The 27,279-nt window shown below is 39.0% G+C and overlaps 1 protein-coding gene across 2 annotated transcripts; it reads right to left on the bottom strand.

Annotated features, from left to right (window-relative positions):
- Nucleotides 1–324: 324 nt before the first annotated feature.
- LOC148031033 (agamous-like MADS-box protein AGL11) lies at nt 325–26,539 on the bottom strand. Of its 2 annotated transcripts, XM_087684557.1 has the most exons (8): nt 25,484–26,538; nt 23,636–23,714; nt 2,957–3,018; nt 2,746–2,845; nt 2,466–2,507; nt 1,403–1,444; nt 759–916; nt 325–656 (listed from the first exon to the last, which is right to left on the bottom strand). In XM_087684557.1, the coding sequence occupies exons 1-8, from the start codon at nt 26,011–26,013 to the stop codon at nt 650–652; spliced, it is 1,020 nt and encodes a 339-aa protein (XP_087540683.1). In that variant the 5' UTR covers nt 26,014–26,538; the 3' UTR covers nt 325–649. The 2 variants fall into 2 exon arrangements, with proteins under 2 accessions (XP_087540683.1, XP_087540684.1); XM_087684558.1 differs by lacking the exon at nt 1,403–1,444 and having other exon boundaries at nt 25,484–26,539.
- Nucleotides 26,540–27,279: the final 740 nt, after the last annotated feature.

Genomic DNA, 27,279 nt, shown 5'->3' with positions numbered 1-27,279 from the left:
TTGGAAGAGGTGCTAGATTATGTAGTTGTATCAAAGAAAGGTCTCTAAACAAGAGTCAGTGTACTTAAGAAAGGAGAACTTACGCAGAGAGAGATCACAAACGTACTAATTAACCATGGCCAAACCAAAGTTTAAGGGGACTGGAATAATTCTGCCTAAAAATCCAAGTGACCAGTGAATTACCTACATAACTGTGGATATTGAGTACTTTGAAGCCTAATCTTTGTGTCCTACGATAAAACAGATCATTGGTAGACAACTTTTTGTTGGCCATCTTACCTTCTCGGAACAATTTGACTTCATTAAAGCTGGCAAAAACCCATTATCCTTAGAATCTTTTTTTTTTTCCTTTGATATTTTCAAACTAACAGAAAAAAAACACATGCTAGTTCTGTCAAGAACCTTAACCATTCAAACTGTGCTGCTTACACAGTTACAGGACTTATACAAACTGCAGTGCTCAAAGTTGATGCCTGTGCTATAGAAGAATATACATCGATTTACTCATCAACCATGAAGGTTAAAGAGCAAAAGCACAAATAGATTGGTGAAAGGTCTGGTCAGCTCAAGAGAGATTCACAAGTCTGCATGCTTGATAGCACTGACTGTTAAGCTCCCTTCCAAATGGATTGCGCATGGCTGCCACCGGCTACAACCTACCCACCATGAAGAAAGAAGTTGATACATTAGGGAACTTCAAGTAACCATGTCCTTGAGACAGCAATAAAAGCAAAAAAGCCAGGCTAGTAATTAATTACATTAAGTCCAGCATAACATCAGACTGATCCTCCACTGTTGTCTGGGCTTTGCTACTTATTATTGATTGCATTGAAGAGGAACTCTTGCTGAGGCTTTCTTGCTGGGTGCTCTCTTGCATGTTGGGAGCCCCATCCAATCTCGCAGTAACTTCAGCAAGCTGCACAAATAGATCAGGCCCATCATTGGATGTTAGAAGGCTTAGAAACCAGGTGCACATCTGATATACAATGCAGCATACTTTCTCATTGTCCTCTGCGATTTAGAGCTGCCTTAGATACACAACCAACTCACTAGCCCAAACATACTGCATAACTTCCTTAGCTTGAGATGTCACCCAAGTCAGTAGTGGTGCATTTATATAAAATAGCATTATAGATTACAGAACTTCCCAAAGTGACTATTCACCATCCGGCTATAGACCTCCATCATTGGCCATCCTTCTCCAAAGAGGCTACTTACTACTATTTCCCGGGTCAACAATCACACAGATCTATGAAAGGTCACAGAAATTTCTCTGGGTATTCTCTTGAGCAATACAATTTGAAAATCACTTGAACTAGAGAACAAGAATCTCCGATCAAAGAAAGTTTTGAAACAGTGGTTAACCAAATAGTGACAAGACGACAGAGTGAACTTTATTTACCTTGCGTCTGAGGGTATTATTCTCTTCCCGGAGAATGGCTTCCTGCATAGAGAGAGGATTAAAAACTACCACCACTGTTTATGGTTATCATTGTGCATCAAGCTAAATCATTAATACTGTTGTGCTGGTGGATCTCTAGGGCTCGCCAAGCAGAGATCTCAATCAGACTAAGACCTGATCAAGAGAGTTCCTTACTGCATTAATCATTACATTGTAGGGATTACGGATCAACTTAATGTGCAGAAGTTAACAGCTGAATATTTAAGATAGATACCCATTAATTATGTAAATTTTGAAATTTCCTACAAGCCTCTCAATAAACACTCAGATTAATTCTTTCTCAAAATGTAAACTCTGTTCTTCAAAATTTCCTAAGACACTCGATTAGATATATCGTGCACCAAACCACCATAAAAGACTAAATAAAAGGACCAGCAGTAAGGCTTCATTTAAAGTGGGAAACATTAAAGGTTTTGGTTGCCCCATTAGTGGACGACCATAAAGTCACGAGGTGAAGCTTTTGTGTAGCTGAGAATGTGTAGACTCTATACTATCTGTTGTTATTTCATCAATTACACAGTGCTCTCTTTCACGTAGTGCAGTCCTCCAGCCAAATTTCATTCAGCGAATCCCCAAAACTCTCAACATGAGAAGAGATATCAGTTAATGCACCAAGATACTTCCATGTCAGCTAGAATTCATGATCCTCATGTATGAGGACCTGGCAGTGATTAGTATCTGTAAATTTGGATGGCCAATATTGATTAGATCCCAATCAAGATCTGCCACTGTTCATGATTTCAGGTGCTAGGTTGAAAGAATTCCTCTGTGGTTGCACCTCTTTATAGAAAAGAGGTTTTATTGAAGTGCTGTTTGTTTTTTCCTTACCGCTACTTGCAGTAGCACACTGTTCAGCATTGTTTACATGCATCAAAGCCCTGATGTGTAGGCAAATGAACCATGGCTACTCTGCTTATATAGGCAGTATACAGAAATGCTAAAGTGCTAACACGATTGAGGAAGAAACACCGAGCAATCAAAAGGAGCTGGATAAAGGGTGCACCTTTTGTGAAGTCTTGTGAGCTTGAATCTGCAACAGTTCCATCTGCAATATTACATCAGAAAAGGTGATCTTCGGAACCAGTTGTTTCGCTGCTTTAAGAATACAATCCTTATTGCGATCAGAATCTACTTGAAAAGCATAACGTAATTCATACTATGTGAGAGACTTTCATTGCATATGCATATGCATATGCACATATCAACTCATTTGATTATGTAACTGTTCCAATTCAGCGGAGGGATATCTCTGCAGAATATGATGCACAGAATTAAGCACCGACCTTTCGTGCCCGTGTCCTATAGAGTGCTGTCTCCAGTCTCGCTTCGACACTTTGAATTTCATTCAGAGACAACATTGACAGATTTTCGCCCATCATGTGGCTGCTCATGGGACACACGAATGAGAGAGAACCAGGAAAACTGGACGAGTCATTGGAATAATGCGAATGAGACCCTAAAATGAAGCTGAATATTCGAAAAGAGTTGGCTTACCTCTGGAAATCTTTCAGGTAGTTGATATGCTGCCCTAACGAAAATGCCTCTCGTCTCCAGTACTGAAGTTTTAGGGGGGAAAATAAAAGATCAGAAACAATAAATTACAAGAACTGTGTCATTACAATCGCAGCAAATCATGATGAGCCCAAGAGAGAGAACTCTGCAAAGAATTGCAAAATCACGATTTTATTAAAAAGCCCAATGCGTCTCCCCAGCAATACTCAATTTTTTAAAAAAATTTGAAAACTGCAATAACTATGCTAATTGCGAAATTTGCAAGTCATGATGAGCCCACAAGAGGGAACTCTGAGTATTTTCAAAATAGTGACACAATCATAGCCCATATTACGGCCCATCCGGACAGGGGAAAGGATGACTAAAGGACAGCATGACAGCTGCTGCAGGCGTTGAGGTAATTCCGGGGCATCATCGATGTATTCTGATATCATGATTCATCATGCATGACATAATGGATAATGGGAATCCGAGCATATATCAGGACAATGGCAGTCCCAGTATATCATCCTATAACGGATGATGGGAATCCCACTAGATATCAGGACACACAACTTCTTGAATTTTCTTGCATGGGAGGTGCTCCCAGATTGTAAAGCAGGAGCTGCAGCTTCCGCCCATTAGAGTTACAGGGCCCCTGTGTTATTTACATTTTCCATAACTACCAACACTAGAGTCTGCAACCCACGTGATAAATTGACATGACTAAAATGCGCTAACTAAGCTTTGATTCCCTTATAAGTACGGTACGATCGATGACATTATCTCAGCTGGCGCATAGCTTTCAGTCCACAAAATCCGTTTCATGTACGAATTTATACACAGTACGTTGTCTGCAGGGCTTGCAGAAATCTTTTCCTGCTCCCAATAGCTAATCAGAGTACAAAAGTTCTCGAATCGAGTGAATTTGCAGGGTTTGCGGAAATATTTTCCTGCACCGAATACCTAACCAGAGTTCAAAAGTTCTCGAATCGAGTGAATTTTTTGTATTTTAGTTCATTTTCATCACTGCAGCATAAAAAAGAACAAGTGCCCCCCTCATCCTCCTGCAGTACCTACGTACATACGCACCACACCATAGAGAGAGGGGGAGGGGGGGGCGGCAACTATTCATTTCACGTACATAGAGTAAAATGTTTTTAACAAAAAATAAATTGTGCAACATACGCTGACCCAACTGCTTGAAAACTCCAAGGCACACCATGGCCTAAACCGGCTTACGTGAACCATTATTGCAGTTAGCCCCTCCTTATGGTTATCTTAGCTTCAAAGTTCATACCACTTGAGAATCCCATGGTTATCTGGTAGCTTCAAAGGTCATACCACTCAAGTCCAAGCAAGCAATGCATCAAACTCTTTTTCACTTCCATGTGCTTGTGTGTATACACGCATGTGCACATAGAGAGTGTGTGATCGAAAGTACTCCCCTCTCTCCATTTGGAGCTTTGTAGACATTCTTTGGTGTTGTACCCAAATGCATGTATGGAAGTAGGGGTGTGCTCAACCGAGGCATCTTACAGGTGATCTGTTACTCCATCATGAGCCCTCACATGTGCGACATCACAATAGTATAGTCTTGACGCATGCTCTATGTGTTGTACCTTCCTTTATGAATAATTCCTAAATGATAGATTTTGTATCCCTTTCCGATGTGTGTAATTTGTGCCATCTTCTAGATTTTCACTCAAGTCTCATGAAGGTTCATGACTTGATACGAAATTTTCCATTTGGGAACATAAACTTGGTATTAGAGTTAAATCTCATTTGCAAAGTTACCTAGCTTGATATGAGAGCAAGCTCATGGTTGCAAAGGATATCATAACACAATGTGAAGCCAACCTTGATGTGCCAACCAAGGTATACACGAATCAAAGCTTGATAGGGAAGCATAGTTGCACCAATTGAGATGAGAATCAATTAGAAAGACCTCCAAGTATGAAAAGGTACCTCTTTTGAAGAGGAACATAAGCTTTGCCATTGGCTTGAAGGTACATACATAAAGGAGTTGATGCTCAAATACATCCATCAAGCAAAAAAGACCATCAAAGAAATGAAGAAGATCTAGAAAGGAATAAAGCTACTAAAATATTTGAAGATAAAGATTGAAAAGCTAGAAGCAACCTTGAAGGTGATCAACTACTAAGTGATCATGCTATGGGAGAAGCAAACTTTGGCAATCAAATGTAGCAATCTTGATACTTATTAGCTAAGCTACAAGGAGACATCACCCACAATTGGGACTAGAAATTTGCTTAAGATTTGAAGGACAAGAGCTGGCCAACCGTACCTAAAGCAAATCAAAGCAGACAAAGTCCAAGAGTTGAAGAAAGGAAATAAAGATAAGCAAATAAGAGAAAGCAACAAAGAAAAACTGAAAAATATAAAACAAAGAAGAAAGTCACCTTTCAAGATTACTAGATGCGAACAAAAGAAGAAGAAGAAAGCCAACATCTAGCAACAACCTACTACCCAAAAGAAACCTATCAAGAAGTTCAATACTTGCTCCAAGGATACCCAAAAGAACTCTATTCCATCGACCACTACCATAAAGAAGGAGGCTACAATCCTAAATACTACATTCAACCCACAAGACTAGCCTATCAACTACTAACCCAAAGAAGACTACAACCAAGGAGAGATCTACCACTAACTAAAAGATAAAGGATGTAAGGCATTGGAGCAAAGCAAAGGATAGAAGAAATCCTAAGGCATCTAGGCTACAAGATGAAGCACAAATATGAATGGAAATGCGAAAAGGATGAGCCCTCGCATCTTTAGATTGCAACACAACTTGAACAAACCAATTTTGGAGCAAGTGACGTGATAGAGAAGGAGAGGAGACGCTTGATAACCTAAGTCAAGGGACAACTTTAACCAAGGAGATTGAGGATGATTACATTCTAGAATATCCCAATTACAAATGTTTTTCAATGTTCCTTTTAAGAATGTTCTAGAATATCCTCTCTAAAAATATTCAAAAGTCCATAGTTGAAGAATATTATAGGAATATTGTTTAGGATCCAAAATAGAGATTTTTAATAGCTCAAAGACTTTGCAACTCATTGAAGTATACCTCAACTGTCTAATTCTCTATCTAACCCATCATCTAGATTGTAGCTCTAATGAAATTGTAAACTATTCAATGTTTAATTATCTTAACCCTAAACTAGTTAAATAATCCCTTGCACTTAAGCATGCACTTGGTGTTTTTATTTTGATGTTCAATAATCCCATTCTACTAAGGTGTGTGAGACATGATTAGTTGATGCTTCATTCCTTTTCTCCTACAAAAGCCCTCAAACTCCTTTGAGTTGAATTCATCTGCACCACTATCTATTCTAAATCTCTTCATATTTTCTCTATTTCATTTCAAAAACTAGTAGCCATTGTTTAAAGTTCCTAAAAGCTTGAGCCTTATCACAAAGGATTTATATGCCTATACATATATGCATACATAACCTATGTGTAAGTTGGCATTTAGCCAATATGCACATGTGTGCATGTGTGTAGCCTATACATATGCTTGTGTATAGACTATGTGTATGCTTGCGCATAGCCTATGTGTGCATAGATTATATGTATGCCTAACCCATGCATATGCATAGATTTTATGTATGCCTAACCTATGCATATATACGTGTGCAGCCTATGCATATGCATATACATATACGTGTGCACATAGGCTACGCATACATATACACATGTGCACATGAATACTACAAGCTGCACATATACCTATGCATATATATGTGGGTGACCTATGCATATGTATAAGTATATGCGTATACATGTAGCTATGCAATATATGTATGCCTATGTGTATGCGAATCATATGCATAAGCCCATGCATACCAATACGTGATTTCATGACACTAATCCTATTGTATTGTTTTTTTATAGACGTATCTATTCGTCTCAATAGAAATATCAATATGGTGGGGGTCATCAACTCAAGATCCCACCCTTAAGGATGATGAAGGAGATAGAATCAGGGTGGAGGTAGAGACCTATTTTGGGCACCCCTACCCAAGTGAGCATAGTGAGTACATGACAACTCCTCGGCCTACTCGATTCATAGACAGCTACATAGTCCCCATCTACTTCAATACTAAAGGGCCCAATAGTACTAGCATTGCCTATTTAAGGTGCAACTGCTCCATCATGGGGGGAGCATGGGGGTATCCTAAGAGAGTAGTAATAGTTGCAATGGGTTAAAGTATCTATTGTAGGGCTATCACAAGGGAGTAGTCATAGTACCAATGGGTGAAATCATAAAGTAAGAGGTCGAGGTAGGGAATGTGTTGTTTAGGTGGTGATCAGAGCCCCTTCTCACAGCCAATATAATGGCATGACTCCATGAAGATGGAAAACGATGTGTATATTACTAAATTAATTCTCTAAGTGGGGTCCTCCTAATAATGATGAGGATAAGGAGATCATGAGGGTCTTTTCCTCTTGAAGTGGGTCAAGTAGTGCATGGTGTAGTGTAGAGAGGCTATAGAGATTGCTATAAATTCTTCAAAGACTAACACAAAGGTGCATTCTAGGCAATGCATTGTCATAGTGCATGAGAAGTTTCCTAATACCCCACATTTGAGATTCATGGATCATTGGTATGGAATGGATCCAAAAAATAATTGCATGAGATCCATAGTTAAATCAAGGGTAGTAGATAATAAGATGAGGTCAAAGCAAGGCTTGGATCTTAGGCCAATGTCAATTATTACACATGATTCAAAAGCTCAAAGTAGGGTGCAGTTTGGGGTCTTCAACCACCCACAAGAGAGGCAGCTGCAGCAACGAATCCAAATGGAGTGATTTGGATTGCCTTATTTTGAGTTAGGAGCCATCAATACATGCGAGGCTGATTTTGTAAGTATCTAAATTTACTCTTAAATTTTTATGTGCTTAAATTTGTGATTGATTGTATATAGTACTTGTGTTTCTATTTTGCAATAATAAGAATTGTGGACCAAATGCCCATTAGTGACAAGATTGCTTATAAGCATTATGGTAACAAGTTTGTTATATGGATGCACTTGTATGAGGAGGGGATCATCATAAAGTAGCAATGGTGTAAAATCATAATGAGAAGAATTTGTTAAGACGTTTCTTTTGTCAAAGGCATTGAAAGTTCTTACTATTCTAAGTTTTTATTTTTCATGTATCTATAGGAGCAGCAATGCAATGAAGCAATAGAAGATGAGAGAGCAAAGTGAGGGGTGATATGGAGGGCAACAGTCACTTTTATGAGGATGTAGAGGATAATGAAGAGATAGATGATGATGATTGCACTTCAAAGGACATATGAGAGATGTATTTTGTATAGTATTTAGCATGTTAGGTACTACAAGTCACAATAGGTGGCTTCAAAATTATGTAAATATATTTGTTATACTTTTAATATATTTCTAGTAACACAAGCCACACTTGATCATTCCTTCTCTAAACATTTTGTTGGCTTAAACTATGTAATACAAGTCACATGATCATGAATTTTCAAAATATTTTAGTAGATTTCTAGTAATATAGTCACAATTTATCATTTCTTTTTTGAACATTTTATAATATGTAGGTTCAATTTGTGAGAATATTGCCCAGTGAATGCAAGAAAACCTCCTCCTTTCCCCCTCGCGAAAAAAAGGAGCTCTTGATTGCAAAACTGTGGCTCCATCTATAGCTCTACAACAAGCAACTCCTTGGTTTTTTTAAACTACACAAAGTATGGTTATAATCGCACGAAAAGGTAGGTGAAAATTGGTAATAGGGTACATGTACAATAGCATTCAAGATACCGTGAAAATGGAAAATGTTGCATGTTTAAAAGTCCATTAAAATATGCACTTATCTTTCCCAAACTACACACAAAGTTATATGCAAGTCTATTGATGCGAGGTCAAGCTCCGCTATAGGCACACCCATAAGTTTTCTAAGTTCAAGAAATACATCCATGTGATCATTTGTTGGCCTAACCCTTGTAGTGCATAGTCTCAAGGGTTTACAATTTGTAGCCTATATCATCACATATGTTCAATACCTAATTTAAAAACACCTTATATGTGATTCTTTACTGAATCAAACGTAGTTTTTTTGTATTGAAATTATGAATAAACCTATTAAATGATACCTTTATGTGTCTAAAACTTGTTTGAAAAATATTTTTTCAAATTTGACTATATTGAATCCACATCATGTGCTTATATAGTCACAATCAAACCCCTTAAGACCATGATCAAACCATTGGGGGAACTGAGTTACTAGTTGGGTGGCAAGGATAAGAAATAAGCTACCTACTGAAGAAATGGAAGGGTCAAGTGTTGTGATTGGGAGGACAATCAATCAACCAAATGCCTTGGAGCTACTTAGGATGAGATGTGTGGTTCATCTTATGGCATATTCTGATGCCAGGAGATATTTTACGGTGGATTCCGTAAACTTTGATGACCCGGGCTCATACACAAAGTGGATTCTTTGTGCGAGAAGTTGATGGGGACGCCTGTCCTTTTCGGACGTTTCATTAATTTAGTGTGTACATGGGTGATTCCATAGCGGGTGATTCCGCAAAATGCATATTAAATTAATAAACGTTTATGAGTTTAGAGTGCGCACTCGTAATAAATTAAGGTTAGGAATTATTTAAAACCACTTGATTTATTTATGTAGCTGAAGACTGCTAGGTATTCACTTTTGTCAGTTTAATTGTATTATTTTACTAACGATTGTGAATGCTTCAGTTGATGTGTAGAGATAGCAGTAGTGGCGGAGGAAAGCATTGGAGGATAGCGAGTATTCGATCTATGGATTATATTTTGATAGGTGCCACGCCTATATTTTATCATGTCTATTGAGGCATTGATTATTTATTGTTATTTTGTATGCGTACGGTTATGTTATTTCTATTTGGACATTGTATTGGGCGTGCCAGACTCTTTGGGCACCGTCCATTAGCTTTATTCCTATTTTTGTAAAAGCAAACTCAAAAGCTAAAAGCTTGATATATTTTTGTAAATTGGGCTATTATTGAGCAAGAAGAAGAAATATACATAAAATACATGCTTTGTGAAGCGCTCACACAAGGCATGGGGGGGAGATTGCACCCAATTGGTCTCTTGCTCTTGTTGTTTATGCTTTTTACCTTGTAACTTGTGCAAAAAGTAGAGTTCATTCTTATTGGGGACTTTCAGGCATTCACTACGCGAGCATACAACGACCGATCTGCGCACCATATTCAATCCATGAAATAAGAAGGCTAAACGATAGGTTGTTGGTAGATTTATCGCCATGGTTTGATTTTGGTAGATTCAATTGACATTATAAATAAAATGCTATCTATGCATTGTTTCTTTCCTTAAGGGACTGTTCAAAAGAACATGTGTAAGAAAAATGATGGAATGTGTATATTGATTGAAGTGTGGTAGTAATTAAATAAATAACATGATGGGTGAGTTGAATAGAAAGTGATTCGATGGAGGCTTTGTTTGCCCTACCTTATGGGTGACTAAGTATGATTAATTGGAGAATTTTCTCACAATTGAATTAAAGCCCTATTTCTTAAGAATTTCAAGAAACCCTTTTAAGTGCTTCACTATACTTAGAATCCAAATGCGTGAATAAGGTGGAAACTTAAAACTCATAATTACATTACTTGACATGGAGAAAAGCTAACACCATCCATGAACCAAGTGTGATATATTTTCACTAAGAAAACATGCTAAGTGGCCCAAAGGGTATAAACATGAACTCGGCCCAAAAAAAAAAAGCCATGCCTTGAACCTACAGTATAGAGCTAGACCTTCCATTAGACAAAAATCTTCACTTTAGAAAGAGACTAGATGGGCATCGATTGGGATCCCTAATAGGTCTAGTGGGATGATCAAGATGTCTTTATTGTTCTACAAATCAAGTCCCTCACATCTAATATCAAAGCTTAAGATTTAGGTTTAGATCAAGATAGTTTCTTGGGTGGAATTTATTGACAAATATCAAGCTTATTTCATGAGAAGAGCTAAATTTACCCTATCCGTTGCACTTATTTTAGCACTACAAGAGAATAACCAACTTGTTTCCATTATGGCAAACCATGGCATCTCAAGCCTACCTACTAAAGACTTATAACTAATTCTTACTATAGGAAATTCTAGAGTTCCCATTGTATCTAAAAGCTCATGATGTATTCCACATAAGCATGTTGAAGCTCTATAGACCTCACTCTATAATATGCCTTATGATGAAGAAGTTGCACTAACCAAGCAAGAACTTCTTTAGTTGAAGCTCAATTGAATCAAGATTCTAAATCCATAGAGCTTCATAATCAGAGTATATCACCAAATATTTGGTGAGATGGTATAATCACCAAAGAGGATGATATTTAGATCAATGATACTACTCCACTAAAAGCATATCTCCAATCCTTGTCGAGATGCAAAAATCAACATTTCTCTGAAGGGAGAGTATATAATTTACCATTTTCATCTTCTCTCCCGACACATGATTGCCCTATCCTTATTGGATTTCTCTAAAGTAGATGGCATATAATGTAACAACTTAATCTTTTCTCCCCAAAAATGAATGCCCCTCCTTATCCCATTTTAAAATTGCCAAGTTAATATGGCTTAAATAAAATTTCTACTTTAGGTTGCCAACCATTGATAATGGTGGTCAAAGTGTTGATAATGAGGGGATAACAAGGATGAGAACAAGATAATGAGGTCAATGGATTAAAGAAAAGTCAGATTTCTAGTGAAGATAAACAAGAGACAAGAAGAAGGAAAGTCGGTCTACACCTTCTCCCTCCTATGTAAAACCTTAGAACCCCACTCATAAGGTTGCATCTGCTTATGTCCCCTTTGTGAGATCACAACCCCCTCGTATTATCACCCATTTGTTCTTTCTTCTACTAAATGCTTCAAGGATATATATATATATATATATATATATATATATATATATATATATATATAGTGCATGTGTGTGTGATTGAGTGAGATTAAGAGAGAGACAAAGAAAAAAAGAAAGATGCATTTACGTCTACAAAATTCCAAAATGGCCGATGAGGAAAGAAATGTGTACATCTAACCATGTTGTCTTGACTAGAAAACGACTATGAAAATGAAACTGGCTGACTATGACTGTTGTAAGCATATGCTAAATGATAATAAACCACATCATTCCGTGCAATTTCTCTTCTTCAATACCATTTTTGGTTTCAATTTCAAGCCCCAAAAAGGCTTTGTAGGGTCTTCTAAGAGTGTCAGAGTGTTGTTCGAGAGACTTCAGCAAGTGAAACTCAAGATTCTTTGTACCTATATATTCAGCGCCTCCCATTCATTCTTCACTCACCACTTCTCTTGTTCAAAATATCTTCATCTCTCCATCTCTCTCTCCCCTCTCCTTCCATCACCTTCATCTCTACACATCACATGGCAGTCACCTTCCTCCCAAGGTCTGTGTTTATGGTGGGGCAAAGATTCCATCTCTAGCTAAGGACCATCCCTTCATCATGGTGACAACATCTTGAGGGTAGCACACCTTATGTTTGTCATATTTTGCCATGCTCCTCACTTGGTGACCTTCCTACACAATGGACATCAACTTCTCCTCTAGCAGTTTAATTAGTTTACATTGGGCTATTTGGTCAGCTCCTCCATCACTTGGCAATAGATTACCAACCGTTGAACCACCTTGCATTTGGCAATCAGGAGGCTCCATTGTCAAAAGATGGCATACCAGCGAGACAATAGGGTTGGTGGGGAGAAACAGAAAATGAATTCCGCAAACATGGAGAAGAGAAGAGAAGAGAGAAGAAACTCTGATGAATGGAATGATGAAGTTTCAAATCATGGAGTGAATGTGATACAAGGAAACAAGGGTGCCATAGCACAAGGAAGATGATGAAGACAACCACGAACCACGAACCGCAATGTCCTCCTGAAGGGGCGTGAGGGTAGTGGAGAGGCTAGAGAGAAGAGGTGACAGACTGAATGAATTATTCGTAAGGAATGAATGAGAGTGTGGCCTATAAATAGGCATGGTCAATCTGGATAGCGCCCCCTTTTTGGGCTGCAAACCCTAAACGCAAAAACACAAATTGCGGGTGAAGGGTTTCTCAACACCCCTCTTAGGCCCAAAATGGGAACAAGAGAAGAGTGAGGTGGAGATGCAATTCTACATGCTGAAGAATGCTCATACAACAGGTGCCACTTGAAGAGTGTCCCTCGTGCAAAAATTGTTCACTTGCCCAAGCACCCTAGTACAAAGATGATGAAAACATGCAATGCATAGGAGGAATGTGGGACTTTGTATGGTGCGGAGAACCATAAGGATATGCTTGTACTTGGTCTCGGGAGGTGGCTCCATGCTGACGGAGGGATGAAGAAGATCCACCCTATAATCTGAGAATACCACCTAAAAGGAGACCTTTGAAGATAATCAAGAGACATGATGAGTTGTAGAACCCGAAACTCAACCTCGAGAGAGAAGCCACTAGCTCCTTGACCCCATCCTAGAGGGAATACGAAGGCCTAGTCACCAAGTCGCGGTGAAGATCCAAGGGCCTTGATCTAGGTAGTTCCTCTAGATCCTAGGTATCAGTAGAAGAGATAACTGGTTGAAGACAGCCACTCTAAGAAAGTAGAGGATGGGTGAAGAACTTCATGCGGAGTAGGTTCCCCATTTGAGGTGGGAGGTGAAGGGGCCCCCATTGAAGTCGAAGGAGAAGTAGATGACCCCTTCGAGGGCAAAAAAATAACATCCCCCTCAAAATCCCCCGTAGATAGGGAATCCAAAAACTCATGGATCATGTTCTCCAAAATGTGTGATGACGAAGAAAGTGATGCCAATCCTGCTGAAGGTATCTGAGGTGCCGAAGAGCTCCCAAAGGTAGCCTCTTGAACTTGAGTAGTCGAGGGTTGGGAAGGGTGGAGCTCAAAATGAGCAAGACGTGGGCAACCATTAATGTCTCTCTGTGGAGCAGACTGGGTAGCTAAAGAAGAGGAAGGAGTCAAGCAGCCACTAGCTCTCAAAGGAGCAAACTAACGAGGAGACGGTATCAAACAATCGCTGTCTCTCGATGGAGCGGACTATAGAGCCGTAGGTCGTGGAAGCCACTATACCTGAAAATAAGTGGGAGAAAACTGCCGCTGCATTGCGACGATCTCTAGGAGGTTGTAGCGCCAATCAATCCTCCATGTGCTTGAAAGGACTTAGTGCACATCGGATGCATCTTATTGCCTTGAGCATAGTACTCCGATAGCCGATGCATAACAATCTTTGTGGCCCAGAAAGAAGAGGTGGCACAAGGAGTGCGCGCTGGAAGACGCCTATACTCCGAGGGGTGGGGAGCAAAGGCTGAAGTCAATAAGCATCGGTGGTGTGCCCGGTGATACCACAGTAGGAGCACCTAGTAGTCTGGTCATCTATTGGTAAAGAAGCCATGGATACCAATGTGCCTTGCTGAAGAAGAAAGAGGTCAGACACCATGAACCACGAACTGCAATGTTTGCCTCAAGGGGTGTGAGGGCAGTGTGAAGCACGAACTACAATGTCCACCTCAAGGGGTGGGAGAGCAATGGAAGGGCTGGATGTGAGCCGCCTATGGGAGGAGGATACGACCAGCAGTAAGAGATTGCAACCAGTAGAAAAATGCAGGTGAGGAGAGAGAAAAACTAAAAACGCAGGCAATAGGTGAGAGAAAGACTAAAAACGTAGGTAGGATAGCTTGCAAGAAAGAGAAAGACTAAAAACGTAGATAGGACAGCCTGCAAGAAAGAGAAAGACTAATAATGCGGGCAACAAGAGAGAGAAAGACTAAAAACATAGGCAAGATAGCTTGCAGAAGAGAGAAAAACTAAAAACGCAAGGAGCAGGACTGTGATGATGTGGCAGGCTGTATGGCAGCAGGTCTGCACAAGAACAGCAGTCACCTGACTGGAATCAACTTCAAACTGCGTGAAGAGGACTGAAAATTAGGTGCCAACTGATAGAGACAGCAATAGACAACTTCAGCTGAGATGTCCTCCGCGAACGAGGTGTGGGCAGCAAGCTGAAACACCTGAAATTTACAAAAATGAGAATTTGATGAAGTGGAAGAAAAAGAGAAGTGGAAGCCAAAACCACCACCGATCTTTGTCTTCACTGGAGTGGAGGATCTTTGCCATCGTTTGAGCAGATTGAGCTCTAATACCATGTCAAAAGATGATGTACCAACGAGATAGTAGGGTTGGCAGGGAAAAACACGAAATGAACTCGGCAAACATGAAGAAGAGAAGAGAAGAGAGAAGAAACTCTGATGAATGGAATGATGAAGTTCCGAATCATGGAATGAATGTGATACAAGGGAACAAGGGTGCCGTAGCACAAGGAAGATGATGAAGATAGCCATGAACCACAAACCGCAATGTCCTCTTGAAGGGGTGTGGGGGTGGTGAGGAGGCTAGAGAGAAGAGGTGACAGACTAAATGAATCAGCCGTAAGGAATGAATGAGAGTGGCCTACAAATAGGCACTCTCAGTCTAGGATGGTGCCCCTTTTTGGGGCTGCAAACCCTAAACATAAAACGCAAAAACACAAAAATGCAAACTGCAGGTGAAGGGTTTCTCAACATCCACCCATTTTCATTTGCTACATATTGGATCTTCTTCACTATTTGGCGACCTTCCCCTCCACCAGGCATTAAGATTAGAGGGGCTACTAGATTTGCATTTTCAATTTCTAGCTCTTCCTTCATCTCTAATGTCACTCCCCAATAGCTAACATTAGTCTTCAAGCCCGCATTTGTAAACTCAAAGGCTCCTACCCTTCTATGGCAGTCTTCCTACTCCAAGCATCACCAATCATCATCCTTGCATTGCAGATTCAAAGGCTCCTCTTTGACGGCAATCTCGCTATTCTCTCAATGACACCTCACCATCCCTACGTTTGCAAATTTAAAGGCTTCTTTGATAGTCATCCTACTACAGGATATCCTTCATGCTATGGCAACATTTTATTAGATTCACTTCATTATTTCATTCATTCACCATCTTTTTCATTTGGGTTTCTCTTCCCTTCTCAATGTTTGCAATACACACTCTATGTTTCTTCCTAAAAACCTTGATGTCTCTCTAGTTGCATAGCCATTTCTTGACACTAGCATCATGTAGAAAAGTATCTCTCGATGATCCTTCAACTAACCTTTAGGATCCTATGACTCTAAAAACAATTTACCCTCCTTGAGATAAGAATAACTATCATGGGTTGTCCAAGACATCAATTCTACCAAGGGGAGGTACTCCTTTGATTATCAACTAACCCTTCGAGAAGTGGGAAACACACCTTATGGAACCCATTGGCCTTGTTGTCTAATATTCTCAAGCACTCTAAGTTATTGTGGAAACAAACTATATGACAAGGTGGGCAGAAGCTAGGGCTACTAGAGAAAACCAAGACAAAGTTATTCTAGAATCATGTCATCCCAAGCTTTTGGTGCTCTATCAAGATTGTTAGCAACCAAGGAACCCATTTCTTAAACAAGGTTACCAAATATTTATTGTTTACATTCCTACCACTTGGTCCTATATCATAAGTCTAGCCCTTGCTACTATTGATGTCTCAATTTTGCCAAATGTGAGGATGTCAAGCACGGCAATAAGGTGGTGGGTGTCATGCGCTACAAAGTGTTGTTACCTAGTGTGTTGTGACCCCTTTGAATGGCATGGTGGGTGCCATGCGCTATGAAGTGTGGCTACCTAGTTTGTTGTAACCCCTTTGAATGGCATGGTGGTGGGTTCCTTGTGCTATGAAGTGTGGCTGCCTAGTCTATTGTGACACTTCTGAGAATGGCATGGTGGCACTAGGATAACTGTAGCAATTGTAATAATGGCATTTATTGATCTAGCTCTAGAACAAGTACTAAAAACTATGTAAGAATCCACTAGCTTGTTGACCCTATCTTTATTCTGGTCTTGCTCCTTAGAAGCTTTTCTTCATATGCCCCGATCTCCAATAAGAATAGTCCTAGGCATCTCTAGTCCTTGTACTCCACCTTGTAGAGAGGCCCAAACCCCTCCTAAAAAAGGCCATGAAATCTCACTCTAATCTCATAGAATAAAGTACATATACAAATAAAATGCCCCTCAAATTCAATCTTCTAGTGGCATGCATCCTCAAACGTGTGTACACCGTTGTCTCAATCCCCAGCTCGTGTAATGATGTCTATGTTTATCTAATAATAGTAGTTATCCCATAAGAGAGGTGGGCATAAACACTAGCCTAACAATAAATCCCTTTGCCTAACACATGTAGGAAATGATACTAATAATGTGCCATCTTTCTAACAACAGACGTTAAGGGATGCATTGATGTACGATCTATATAATTTTTTTTACAATATCTAACCTAATAACTTGATTTTGTTCTCTGTGCATACAATCTAAGTATGGGCAATCTAAACTAAAGTGGACTAATGGGAGGCAGCATCCATCTATAATGCATGTGTCCTAAACCATGATAGCACCTCTACATACCAAAAATGTGTATTTCCACTCTTTGGTAACCATTTTACACGAGTCAATGCCAATCGTGGATATCTATATCTAGGGAGCTCCCATATTCTCTATGAGAGAGAGAGAGAGAACATGCCCGAGAGTAGAGTTAACCAAAGTTAGGCACACCTCAAATCCACTTTGAGCCCCTCCTCTTTGCTACTCCACTCCTATCCTTGATTTTCACTTTGGACCCCCTCCTCTTGGCTACTCCACTCATATTCTTGATTTCCATCCACCATTCCCTCTTTGCCATACTCTCAATCTTCTTTTTCCCTTGTACCATCATTTTAACCCTCATAATCTTTATGCCCCCATATCTTCAATTTAATGCCTCCCTTTTGGCATTCCAACATATTAAAACCACCATCTTCATATTTTCCATCTCTACCATCAAATCTCTCTTTTGTAGTTCAAATAATTTGACCTCAAAGGGTTAGTTTCTCTATTCCAACTTGTCTTCAACATCGTTAAGGTGAAGGAAAGGATACAACCTCAATTGCAAGCCAAATATTACGCCTTTTCATTGACAATATAGCATTAATGCAAGGGTTGCATCCAATAGCAACTTACAGTGGACAACCTAATGACCAACAACGAGATCCCCATCATGACAAATAGTTATGTGAACAAATTGGCAAGCATACCTTATATTCAAGATGACAACTAGAAAAACATGCATTTAATTGTGGGATCATTTTTGAAGAAAAGCTTTCTATCATTGTACTAAAAAATGCTTTCTTTAGATGGCAAACAATTGAAAAAGAATGCTTCCATTCAAATGGACAAAAATACGTATTTGTGGGATATTAATAGTATGTTAATGAGTGTTTGAACTTGTATTGAGATCTTCTCTGGCCACACTTGCTCTTCATATGCTTGCATAGCTAGGGAGTGATATTAGTAATTGTTAAAGTCAACCTTAGGCATCCTTCATGCCACTAGAGAATAATGATGATCCATAATTATCAATTGGTTGAACCACATTGTGAACTATGTACCAGTCATAATTAGGAATAAGTCACTACTATTAAAATCATGAGCTAGATGATACGAGAGCCCCCTAATGTGTGATCCACCTTCGAAAAGTGACAAGGTCAATTGTTGGATTTGAGGGGAAATCAACTAGCTCAATGCCTTTTTGATTGCCTAGCATGGGGTATATGCTAGTTTAGGGTGGCAGTGATAGGAATAAATCATCTACTATTAAAAGCATGAGCTATATGGTATGGAATCCCCCTAGGGTGTGATCCACCTTTCAAAAGTTAGAGGGTCAATTGTTGGATCTAAGGGGCAATTGACTAGCTCAATTCCTTTTTGATTGTCTAGGATGAGGTATATGCTCCTTTAGGCATGCCCAATTAGTTGGACTAGAAGTTTGAATCCTAGGTTATTGCCAAAGGTTGTGAACATGATAGATCCAATTTATATATTGATTTTCCTTAAAGTTATAAAGAAAAGATATTTGTGTATCAATGTGTTTACTTGAGGGACTCTTTTAATGAACTTTGCTAGGAAAGAAATAAAGAAACAAGTGTGTTGACTAGAGTATCATAATATTTGCGTAATTAAATGATGATGGGCCAATGGGGTGTCAAGCAAGTGGATGTCGGCCCAATGAATGTATCCAATATATGGGTGGATTTGATCAATCGGGTAGCTTCTTCATAATTAAGAATAAAATAGAGTAAAGTAAAAACTTAGAACTAGAAACTCGAGGGAGTCACTCATAAATATGTGAGCATATCACTTGGATTCAATAGAAGGGATTTTTAAACTACATTTTTTACATACATAATGGTACCATGTACATAGTCATTCACCATATTTAATAGAAAAGGTGTGTGTTTTATTTTGAGAAAATTCACAGATAAGGGTATTTTTAAATAGGCCTTAAAAACATGCAATATAGAGGGTTTATATATAGTAAACTCTATGAGACTTGAATCAATCCTATTTTAGCGGACTATGATTCTAGTTGTATCCTATTCGAGAGGAAAAGAATTGGATGTTATCCTTGGACCAAGTGTGGGGTAATATTTGTCACTAAACCATCCCTAAAAACTAATCCTCACTATAGGTCAAAAGGGAGTTCAGTCTACAGTTAAGTGATATGATCCTCAACTTTGGAGCTACCTCATAATAGATGTAGTGATGATCTAATCTTTCTTCAAGATTAGACCAAGTTTTAAATCAACACAGGCTATCTAGTTTGAGCAACATTGTCCCATTTGGGCTGGAATGCATTTGCACATGAGGATTAATGCACACTTGGTTTCATATAGAGAGTGGCAACTACTTCCATGGCCAATGCGACTAGTTCTCTACTATACCATTCCACCATCCCTAAAAACTAATCCTCACTCTAGGTCAAAAGGGAGTTCTGTCTACATTTAAGTGATATGATCCTCAACTTTGGAGCTACCTCATAATAGATGTAGCGATGATCTAATCTTTCTTCAAGATTAGACCAAGTTTTAAATCAACACACGCTATCTAGTTTGAGCAACATTGTCCCATTTGGGCTGAAACGCATTTGCACATGAGGATTAATGCACACTTGGCTTCATATAGAGAGAGGCAACTAATTCCATGGCCAATGTGACTAGTTCTCTACTATACCGTTCCCTTAAAACAAGTCAATGAGGGGATAGCCTATTAAGCAATTTCATTGAAACTTTAAAAGCGTACTCAATTGATTAGGTCCACCCATCCATAGGGTATACTTGTCAAGGATTCACTCATCCACTTTTTACCCAAGTCAAACAATGCATCTTTTAGTTTCCGAGGATAATATCTTATCATATTGGTTGACATGTTAAAAGATGTCTTTCTCGACAATCCTTTCACAATGTGTTTCTTAGTCACATGACACAAGCACAAGTTAGAAAATCCTTTGAAAGTGTTATATTTTTATCAAGCTCTTCTCTAGATACTATGCACGTGAAGTAAATAACCCTTGATCACATTATTTGGCCCTACAACAGGATCATGTTCATATCCAGCATTAGATCTTTCAATACTCAAAACATTGGCTCAGGAGTTTTCCCACCTTCATTGTGAGGCTACCACTAGAGATTATCATGAAAGAACTATTGACTGCCAATTTAAATAGTAGGATTATTGCTCTCATGTGGCCCCCAAATACTATGTCAACCATTGACCAATGTCCTAAGAAATTTTGATCTTACTATTCCTAATCCAATGGCATAGCAAGGGATCTTGGGGAGGAGATCCAACAATACCTATAGATTTTCTTTGACTGCTTGGCTAGAATGCATGGTTAATGGTGAAAACCTTACTCTTGTAATTGCAACAAATAATACATTTTCCAAACCTAGGGAAACATCGCTTTGTAAGCAATAATAACTATTAATCATGATCTTATGTAGTCATTGAAGCAACAAGAATAGATTTTCGAAATTTGAATTCAAAGTTTTATTTTGCATGATGAACACACCAAGTAGTTATCTATTCACTAAATAATGACAAGTTACTAACATCCACTACTCTAAGTCCAAGGTTTTATGACTCATAGGAAATTGAAATTCAACTCAAGGGTCCATAATCTAGATTAAAAATTTCATAAGATGTGTTCTTTAGTTCCCTAGTATTTGATATTAAGAAGTTTCTTCTTGAGATTCCCAATCTATTGGTCTTCCTAAATTGATATGAAGATAGGTCTATCTCTATAGTGGTCTAAAGTATGATTTCTCAGACACCCTCGCAATCAATATGATTTTTGGGGTCATTACTAGCTATTCTTTAACCTTTTGAACTATGGATTTAGGCTATTTATTATATTACTTACTCTAATTGTTTTTATCATTTTCCTTGTCATACACTCATTACTTGGTTGAGCTCGAAAATGCTTATAAATACTAGTAGAGTCTAATAGCTCAATAGGGCTTATCCAAACTAAGGCTTCACAATTATTTTCCATTTTAGATGTTATTTTAACCAAAAGTAAAGGTAGAATTTCTTTTTTTCCCTTAAAGAATCTTATGGATTACCCCAAAGTTTTTTTTTTTTTGGAAAGATATATTTCCCGTGTCTCAATAATGATCTGATCCTATTCCTCTTAGGGCTCTTATGATATTTCCTAATGTTTGTCCTTATGGATCTCTCTTATTATATATAATAAAATATTCATACCCTATTTTACTATCTAATAGGAGGAAGAGGAGGAGGAGGAGGAGGAGAGAAAGAAAAGGAAAGGAGGATGATAGAGAAGGAGAAGGATAGAGACGAGAAAAAAAGGTGATAAGAAAGAAACTAATGAAGAAGACAACAAAACCAACAAATGATAGTGGAAATATTTTTTTAAAAAAGATGGTGATAATATATTGAAAGAACAATGTCAAAATCCCATGAAGTTATAATCTTGTAATGGTTCCTTCTTTGTGGAATGCCTTCTCTTTACTATGAATTGTGTTTACCATTCAAATCATTCTAGAGCTGTAAGACATGCTACGTATTCTATACCCTTTAAACAACCTTATAGGAGTAGTTACTTAGTCCTTGTCAACAAAGCGCATACGCACACGCATGCACACACACACACACGCACACACACACACACACACACACACACACACGCACACGCACACGTAGGGAAAAGGTAGAATATAAGGAAAAGAAATAGTAGAGAAAAACTAAAAACAAAATGAAAAAAATTAACTATAGATATTAAACTTATTAATACAATAAATTAGACTCAAACAACAAAGCAATAACAACAAAGAAAAGGCAAGTGAACCATGATAAAGGTTATTAATAAAAATAAAATTATGATTTAAAAAAATCTAAATATTTAGCTTAGATAAACACTTTCATAAATTTTGTATTTTTGAACATGAAAATTTTCACTCATAGCCTAAGAAAAGGGTGTTAACCCCAAATTTGAAATCAAGTTTATATCATTCCATCACAAAAGTGAGATACTTCATCCTTGTCAAGAAAGTGTGTTTCTTAGAGTATTACAGTGACAAAACATCAATACATAAAAGTAGAAAACATGAGCAAGCAATCAAGAAGTCCATGAATATAAAGAAAATAGAAAGAGTGAGAAGGTATAGTGATTATAAATACATTAATGTGAATGAGCAATGAGATTCACTAAACTCATTAAAGGATTGGAGATCCCCTTATACTAGCTACTCAAAACAACACATTCTCTTACATTTTAAACTACTTGGCCTATCAACTAACAAAATAATATTGTTCTTATGTAATGTTTTGATATTCTTATGCCTTGGTATGATATCACACATCAATTGAGATTTTATGCTCTCTTTGTGCAAACTTGTTCTTCACTTACAATCATTGCAAAAGCTATGTACCTTCTCAAAAAACATATTATCCAAGTATCCCAAAGTAGTATACTTATGTGGTGGATCTTATAAGTTAGACTCATATTATTTTTGGTCAACTATGATCCTATTGTGCTTTGTGGAACAATATGGACTTGTTTCTTACAACATGTATAGTAAATATTCTTGTCCTCTTCAACTATAGCTACGATCGTCTTCTACCCATCTATTTACTTTGTCCTGACCACAAGGTAAGACTACAAGGTTTCTTCTTGCAATCTTTTCCCATATGATTGCCCATAACTTAATCTACTACAAAGAAGGCAACTATGATGATTGATTGTATGTGTTCCATTGTACTACCTATAATAAATTCCAAATAATTATCTCTTTCAAAATAAGTACATCTAAGAGATAGTTAAGAGCATGTATAGGTAGAACATACAAGAGGCATAGTCATTGTCCAATATTACATATCCAACTCAAACCACGATCGCCTCTCATACATATCTATGTTGGCAATTGGTCATTGATCATGATTCACCTCTTAGTGGCACATGTATTTTGTTATATTGCACAAATGTTTTTCAACCACATACTTGAGGAAACTTATCTCAAATATTAGGTCCCATGGATACAAATATCATGTGTGTAAAAAGCTAGCTAACTCTAGCTCTACCTTTGAAACATATCATAGTCTACTGATTATAATCCTTACTAACTATGGAAATAAATGAAAACATATCCAAGTTTTGTTACCATAATCATAATATCTATCAAATGTCTATCAAGATGTGAAACTCAAGTTATGTGAGATAATTTCTCCATACCTCTCTATCTTGTAGTAGAAACCTATTGGGTGGAACTCCATTTGTGCACTCTTGATATCGCTCCAAAATACTCGACATGCTAGAGGAGGTATAAAAACACCCAACATACAACAATCAAATCATCAAAAACTGGAATTGAAGTATACTAACATCTACTACCGATCAAAATAGAGCAACATAAGGGACACGTATGATTGCTCTTAATTATTTCTCAAAAGATCGTCTATATGATAGATACATAGACCTTTTACTAAAAATATTTTGTAATTGAGACATTGCACAAGTAAGAATGTGATGTGTCCTTTGAGAACTAAATTATAAGGTGGAAACCATACTCTATGACATGGAACAAGACTAGGTTGACAACAATAACCATATGCACTTAGGAAGATGTATTGAAGATTTACCATACTCGACTGAGCATATTGATGTCATGACATGTGAATAAAGACTTGGCATGTAATTCTATAATGAGCTGATGAAAAATCTTGATTACTTTGTCAAATGTCATAGTTAGAGCTGATGACAAACTATATTGTTCTCTTTGAGATTGAGAATATGACTAAAGGGGAAAAGAGAATCATGAGGTTTAGGAGGGAGTTTACATGAGATCACATGCTACCAATTAACTATGAATAGCTACTATTCTTATTTATATAACTCCGAAAAGTTGAGCAATACTCATGGACAAAGTATGGCATCATTGCAAAAAAATGTAAGGACTAGGAAGTGGGTTAGCACCAATATTAACTTCTCACATTGATGGACAATAAAATATTAACAACCCCAACCATTCCATGCTTATATAAAAGTTAAATGGACTAATCAATTAACAATTTAGGTGAGGCTATAGTGCCAATAACAAGTTGCTCAATATGATGGAGTGTTAAGCTCTCTCTTTTTCCTAGATAACCATATGACATGCCATATTTTCAATGCAATCACTTTAACCCTAACTAACAAAAAAGTTTGAATTTAAGGATGCAAATATTACTTCTCACAAACTACTATCATTCACATTGTAAAGAGGATCAACTCTGTCTCAACATAGAACAGTAAACATGTCACAAAAATTGTGAGCCCTAGTGCTGCTGAAGGTGGTAAAAGTGTAAAGGAGATGAATATGGTTAGGGCACAACCCCTGTAACCCCTAGTACTGATATGGGTGAAGGATAGGTTGATCAAAAGTGTAAAGAGGGTGAACTCTACAAAGGGGTTGATTAAGAATATAAAGAGGGTCAAGTCTATTGAATTGTAGGAAAGGAAACAAAGCACGAGCATCTTGGCAACCCTCACAAGTTTGGGTGCTGATATGGGTGAAGTGGAGGGGATGATTAAGAGTAGAATGAGGGTCAACTTTGTTGAAACGTAGGAACTTAAACAGAAGCAGATATGTTTGCCACCCCTACAAACCCTGATGCTAACATGGGTGAGGTGGAAGGGTTCTTAGTATGCTTTTTGTTGTTGGCACACATGGTGACATAAACACATGCATTACTTTGCGAAAACCTTTTCAATGGTGTGAAAACATGCCATAGAATTGGAGGTTTATGATTGATGGCAAGCATTCGGCCATAGAATTTGAGCTATATGGGTACATTAGAAGCAATTAAGTATGGTGGTGAGCTGTGTGATCAAATGGCATGCCATTTGAGCATGACCCTGGATAGATATCAAGCACCCTTTCATAAGAAGGCGTAAGCCCTTAACCAAACCATGACTTAGGATAGACATGAAGCTCCTTCCCTTAGTGGGTGGGGTAAATTGGGTTTATGGTTTGTATACGTGAGTGGTACAGGGTGTGAGATTAAGAGTTGAAGAGAATACTAGGATGGGTTGGGAGTTTACTTGGAGTTGGAGCTGGCATATTCGGAGACCTTGCCGGTGGAGGAGAAGATGATGACCGCCACCTGCGCGTCGCAAAGGACGGAGAGCTCGTAGGCCTTCTTGAGGAGGCCATTGCGGCGCTTGGAGAAGGTGACTTGGCGGCTGGTGGGGTTCTCGATGCGGCGGATGGGGATGCTGCCACGGCAGCAGGCGCTGGCGGCAGCCGCGAGGACGTGACCGGCCGACGGCGGCTGCTGCAGGAGGCCGGGCGGGTATTGTTGCTGCTGCTGGCCGGCCAGAAAGGCCGGGCTGGGGTGCCCGGCGCTGTTGTTGCTGCTGCTGGCGTTGTGATGGCTGTTATTGCCGGTCACGAGGCTGCCGCTGCTGCTGCTGCTGTTGTGAGAATGGCCCCGGGCCTGGCCCTGCGCGCCGCTCATGTCGACGTTCATGTTGTTGCTGCTGTCGTCGGCGGTTGAAGTGCAATGATAATGGCGATGATTACGATCATCGTGCGCGCGAGAGGTGGAGTCAGCTTGTTTCATGGCCGCCATAGCACGCTCTCTCTCTCTCTATCTATCTATCTATCTATCTATGTCTCTCTCTCCCTCGGCGCAAGTGATACTAGCTGGTGCTGCTGCGAGGGAGTTATAGGAGGAGAGACGAAGGCAGTTCCATGATTTAAAGATTTCTCTTGTGCACAGAGATCCGTGAGAGAGAAGACGGTCGATGTTAGTTGGTAAAGGAACGCAATGGAGAGAGAGGGGGAGGGGGGGGACGAGATTAGTTGGTAAAGATAAAGTTGAGTTGATAATGGTGGAGAGAGAGAGAGAGAGAGAGAGAGAGACTGTGTGTGTGAGCTGTCAACTTGCGAGAGAAATTACAGAGAGCATTGAGGAATGTCGTCTATATCATCCTCTGTGAGTGGAAAACGATTGGGCCGCTGCTGCTGCTCCTCCTCCCTCTCTCTCTCTCTCTCTCTCTAGTCTCTCTCTCGGTCTCTTTCTCTGTCTCTCTTTTGCCGTTCGTCTCTCTCGCGTCTCTCTCAGTATTGCCATTTCTCCCCGTCGCTCTTTTCAGAATCAGTGCCCCCACAACGTCATAGAACGCGCACCTGCCACCTGCCCCGGTTGCCCCCCTCCACCCACAGACGAGAGAAAGCTAGGACTGACCTCGCTCTCTCTCTCTCCCCTCTCGCTGTCTCTCTGCGTTTTTCCATGATTCCATTTTCCAAAACAAGCTCGCTGCAGCTTGCTGTTTGGAGAGGGGTTCTCAAAAGAGAGAGGACCCTCGTAATTGGAAGAAAACTTTTTCCGCTTTTGCTGGGCGATTGATGTGATTTACAGGCGATGTCCTTCCTTTCCCTTCTTCATGTCCTTCATTTCCCCCTTTTATGCCCATCTCGTGCACTATATATACATATAATATATAATAATATACATGCATACCTATGTATACATATGCATCACCTACAACTCACAAGATTAGGTTCCCCGCCTTTGCCTCCAAATACATGTTTTTATTACACCTTGATGCACTTTCTATGTTATAAAAACGCTGGATGACTTCACCATCACGCAATGATAAAAAATGTGAGACCCAAAACCAAAAGTGGTAATACTAGGTCAATTAGAGTGCAGCCCTTGGAGCTGTAGCCTAGTTCTAATAGGGCCCAAGGGTATTGTATGTGTTGCATGAGATTGTGAATTCAAGTTGTAATTGGGTCGGTCTGTGGAGGGGGGATTTTTCACCTAAGGGTGAGGTTTACTTACAAAGGTCAACTTGGCCTTTTAGGCCTTTGGGCTACAATCTCCCAACTT

This window comes from Lygodium microphyllum, chromosome 9, assembly GCF_053477565.2.
Source record: "Lygodium microphyllum isolate KBCC chromosome 9, Lygodium_microphyllum_v1.1.10, whole genome shotgun sequence".
In the NCBI taxonomy this organism is placed as follows: domain Eukaryota; kingdom Viridiplantae; phylum Streptophyta; class Polypodiopsida; order Schizaeales; family Lygodiaceae; genus Lygodium; species Lygodium microphyllum.
The sequence above is the reverse complement of the archived record's forward strand: the minus strand, read 5'-3'. Positions and strand labels throughout refer to the sequence as shown.

What these genes read in the sequence shown, in the direction of transcription:
- LOC148031033 (XM_087684557.1), bottom strand. Translation starts at nt 26,013, where the DNA reads ATGGCGGCCATGAAACAAGCTGACTCCACCTCTCGCGCGCACGATGAT. An exon ending in TTCTACTACAAGATAGAGAG is followed by an intron (nt 3,019 to 23,635) that starts GTATGGAGAAAT and finishes CTAAAACTTCAG; the next exon opens with TACTGGAGACGAGAGGCATT. An exon ending in CTCACAAGACTTCACAAAAG is followed by an intron (nt 1,445 to 2,465) that starts GTGCACCCTTTA and finishes CTCTCTATGCAG; the next exon opens with GAAGCCATTCTCCGGGAAGA.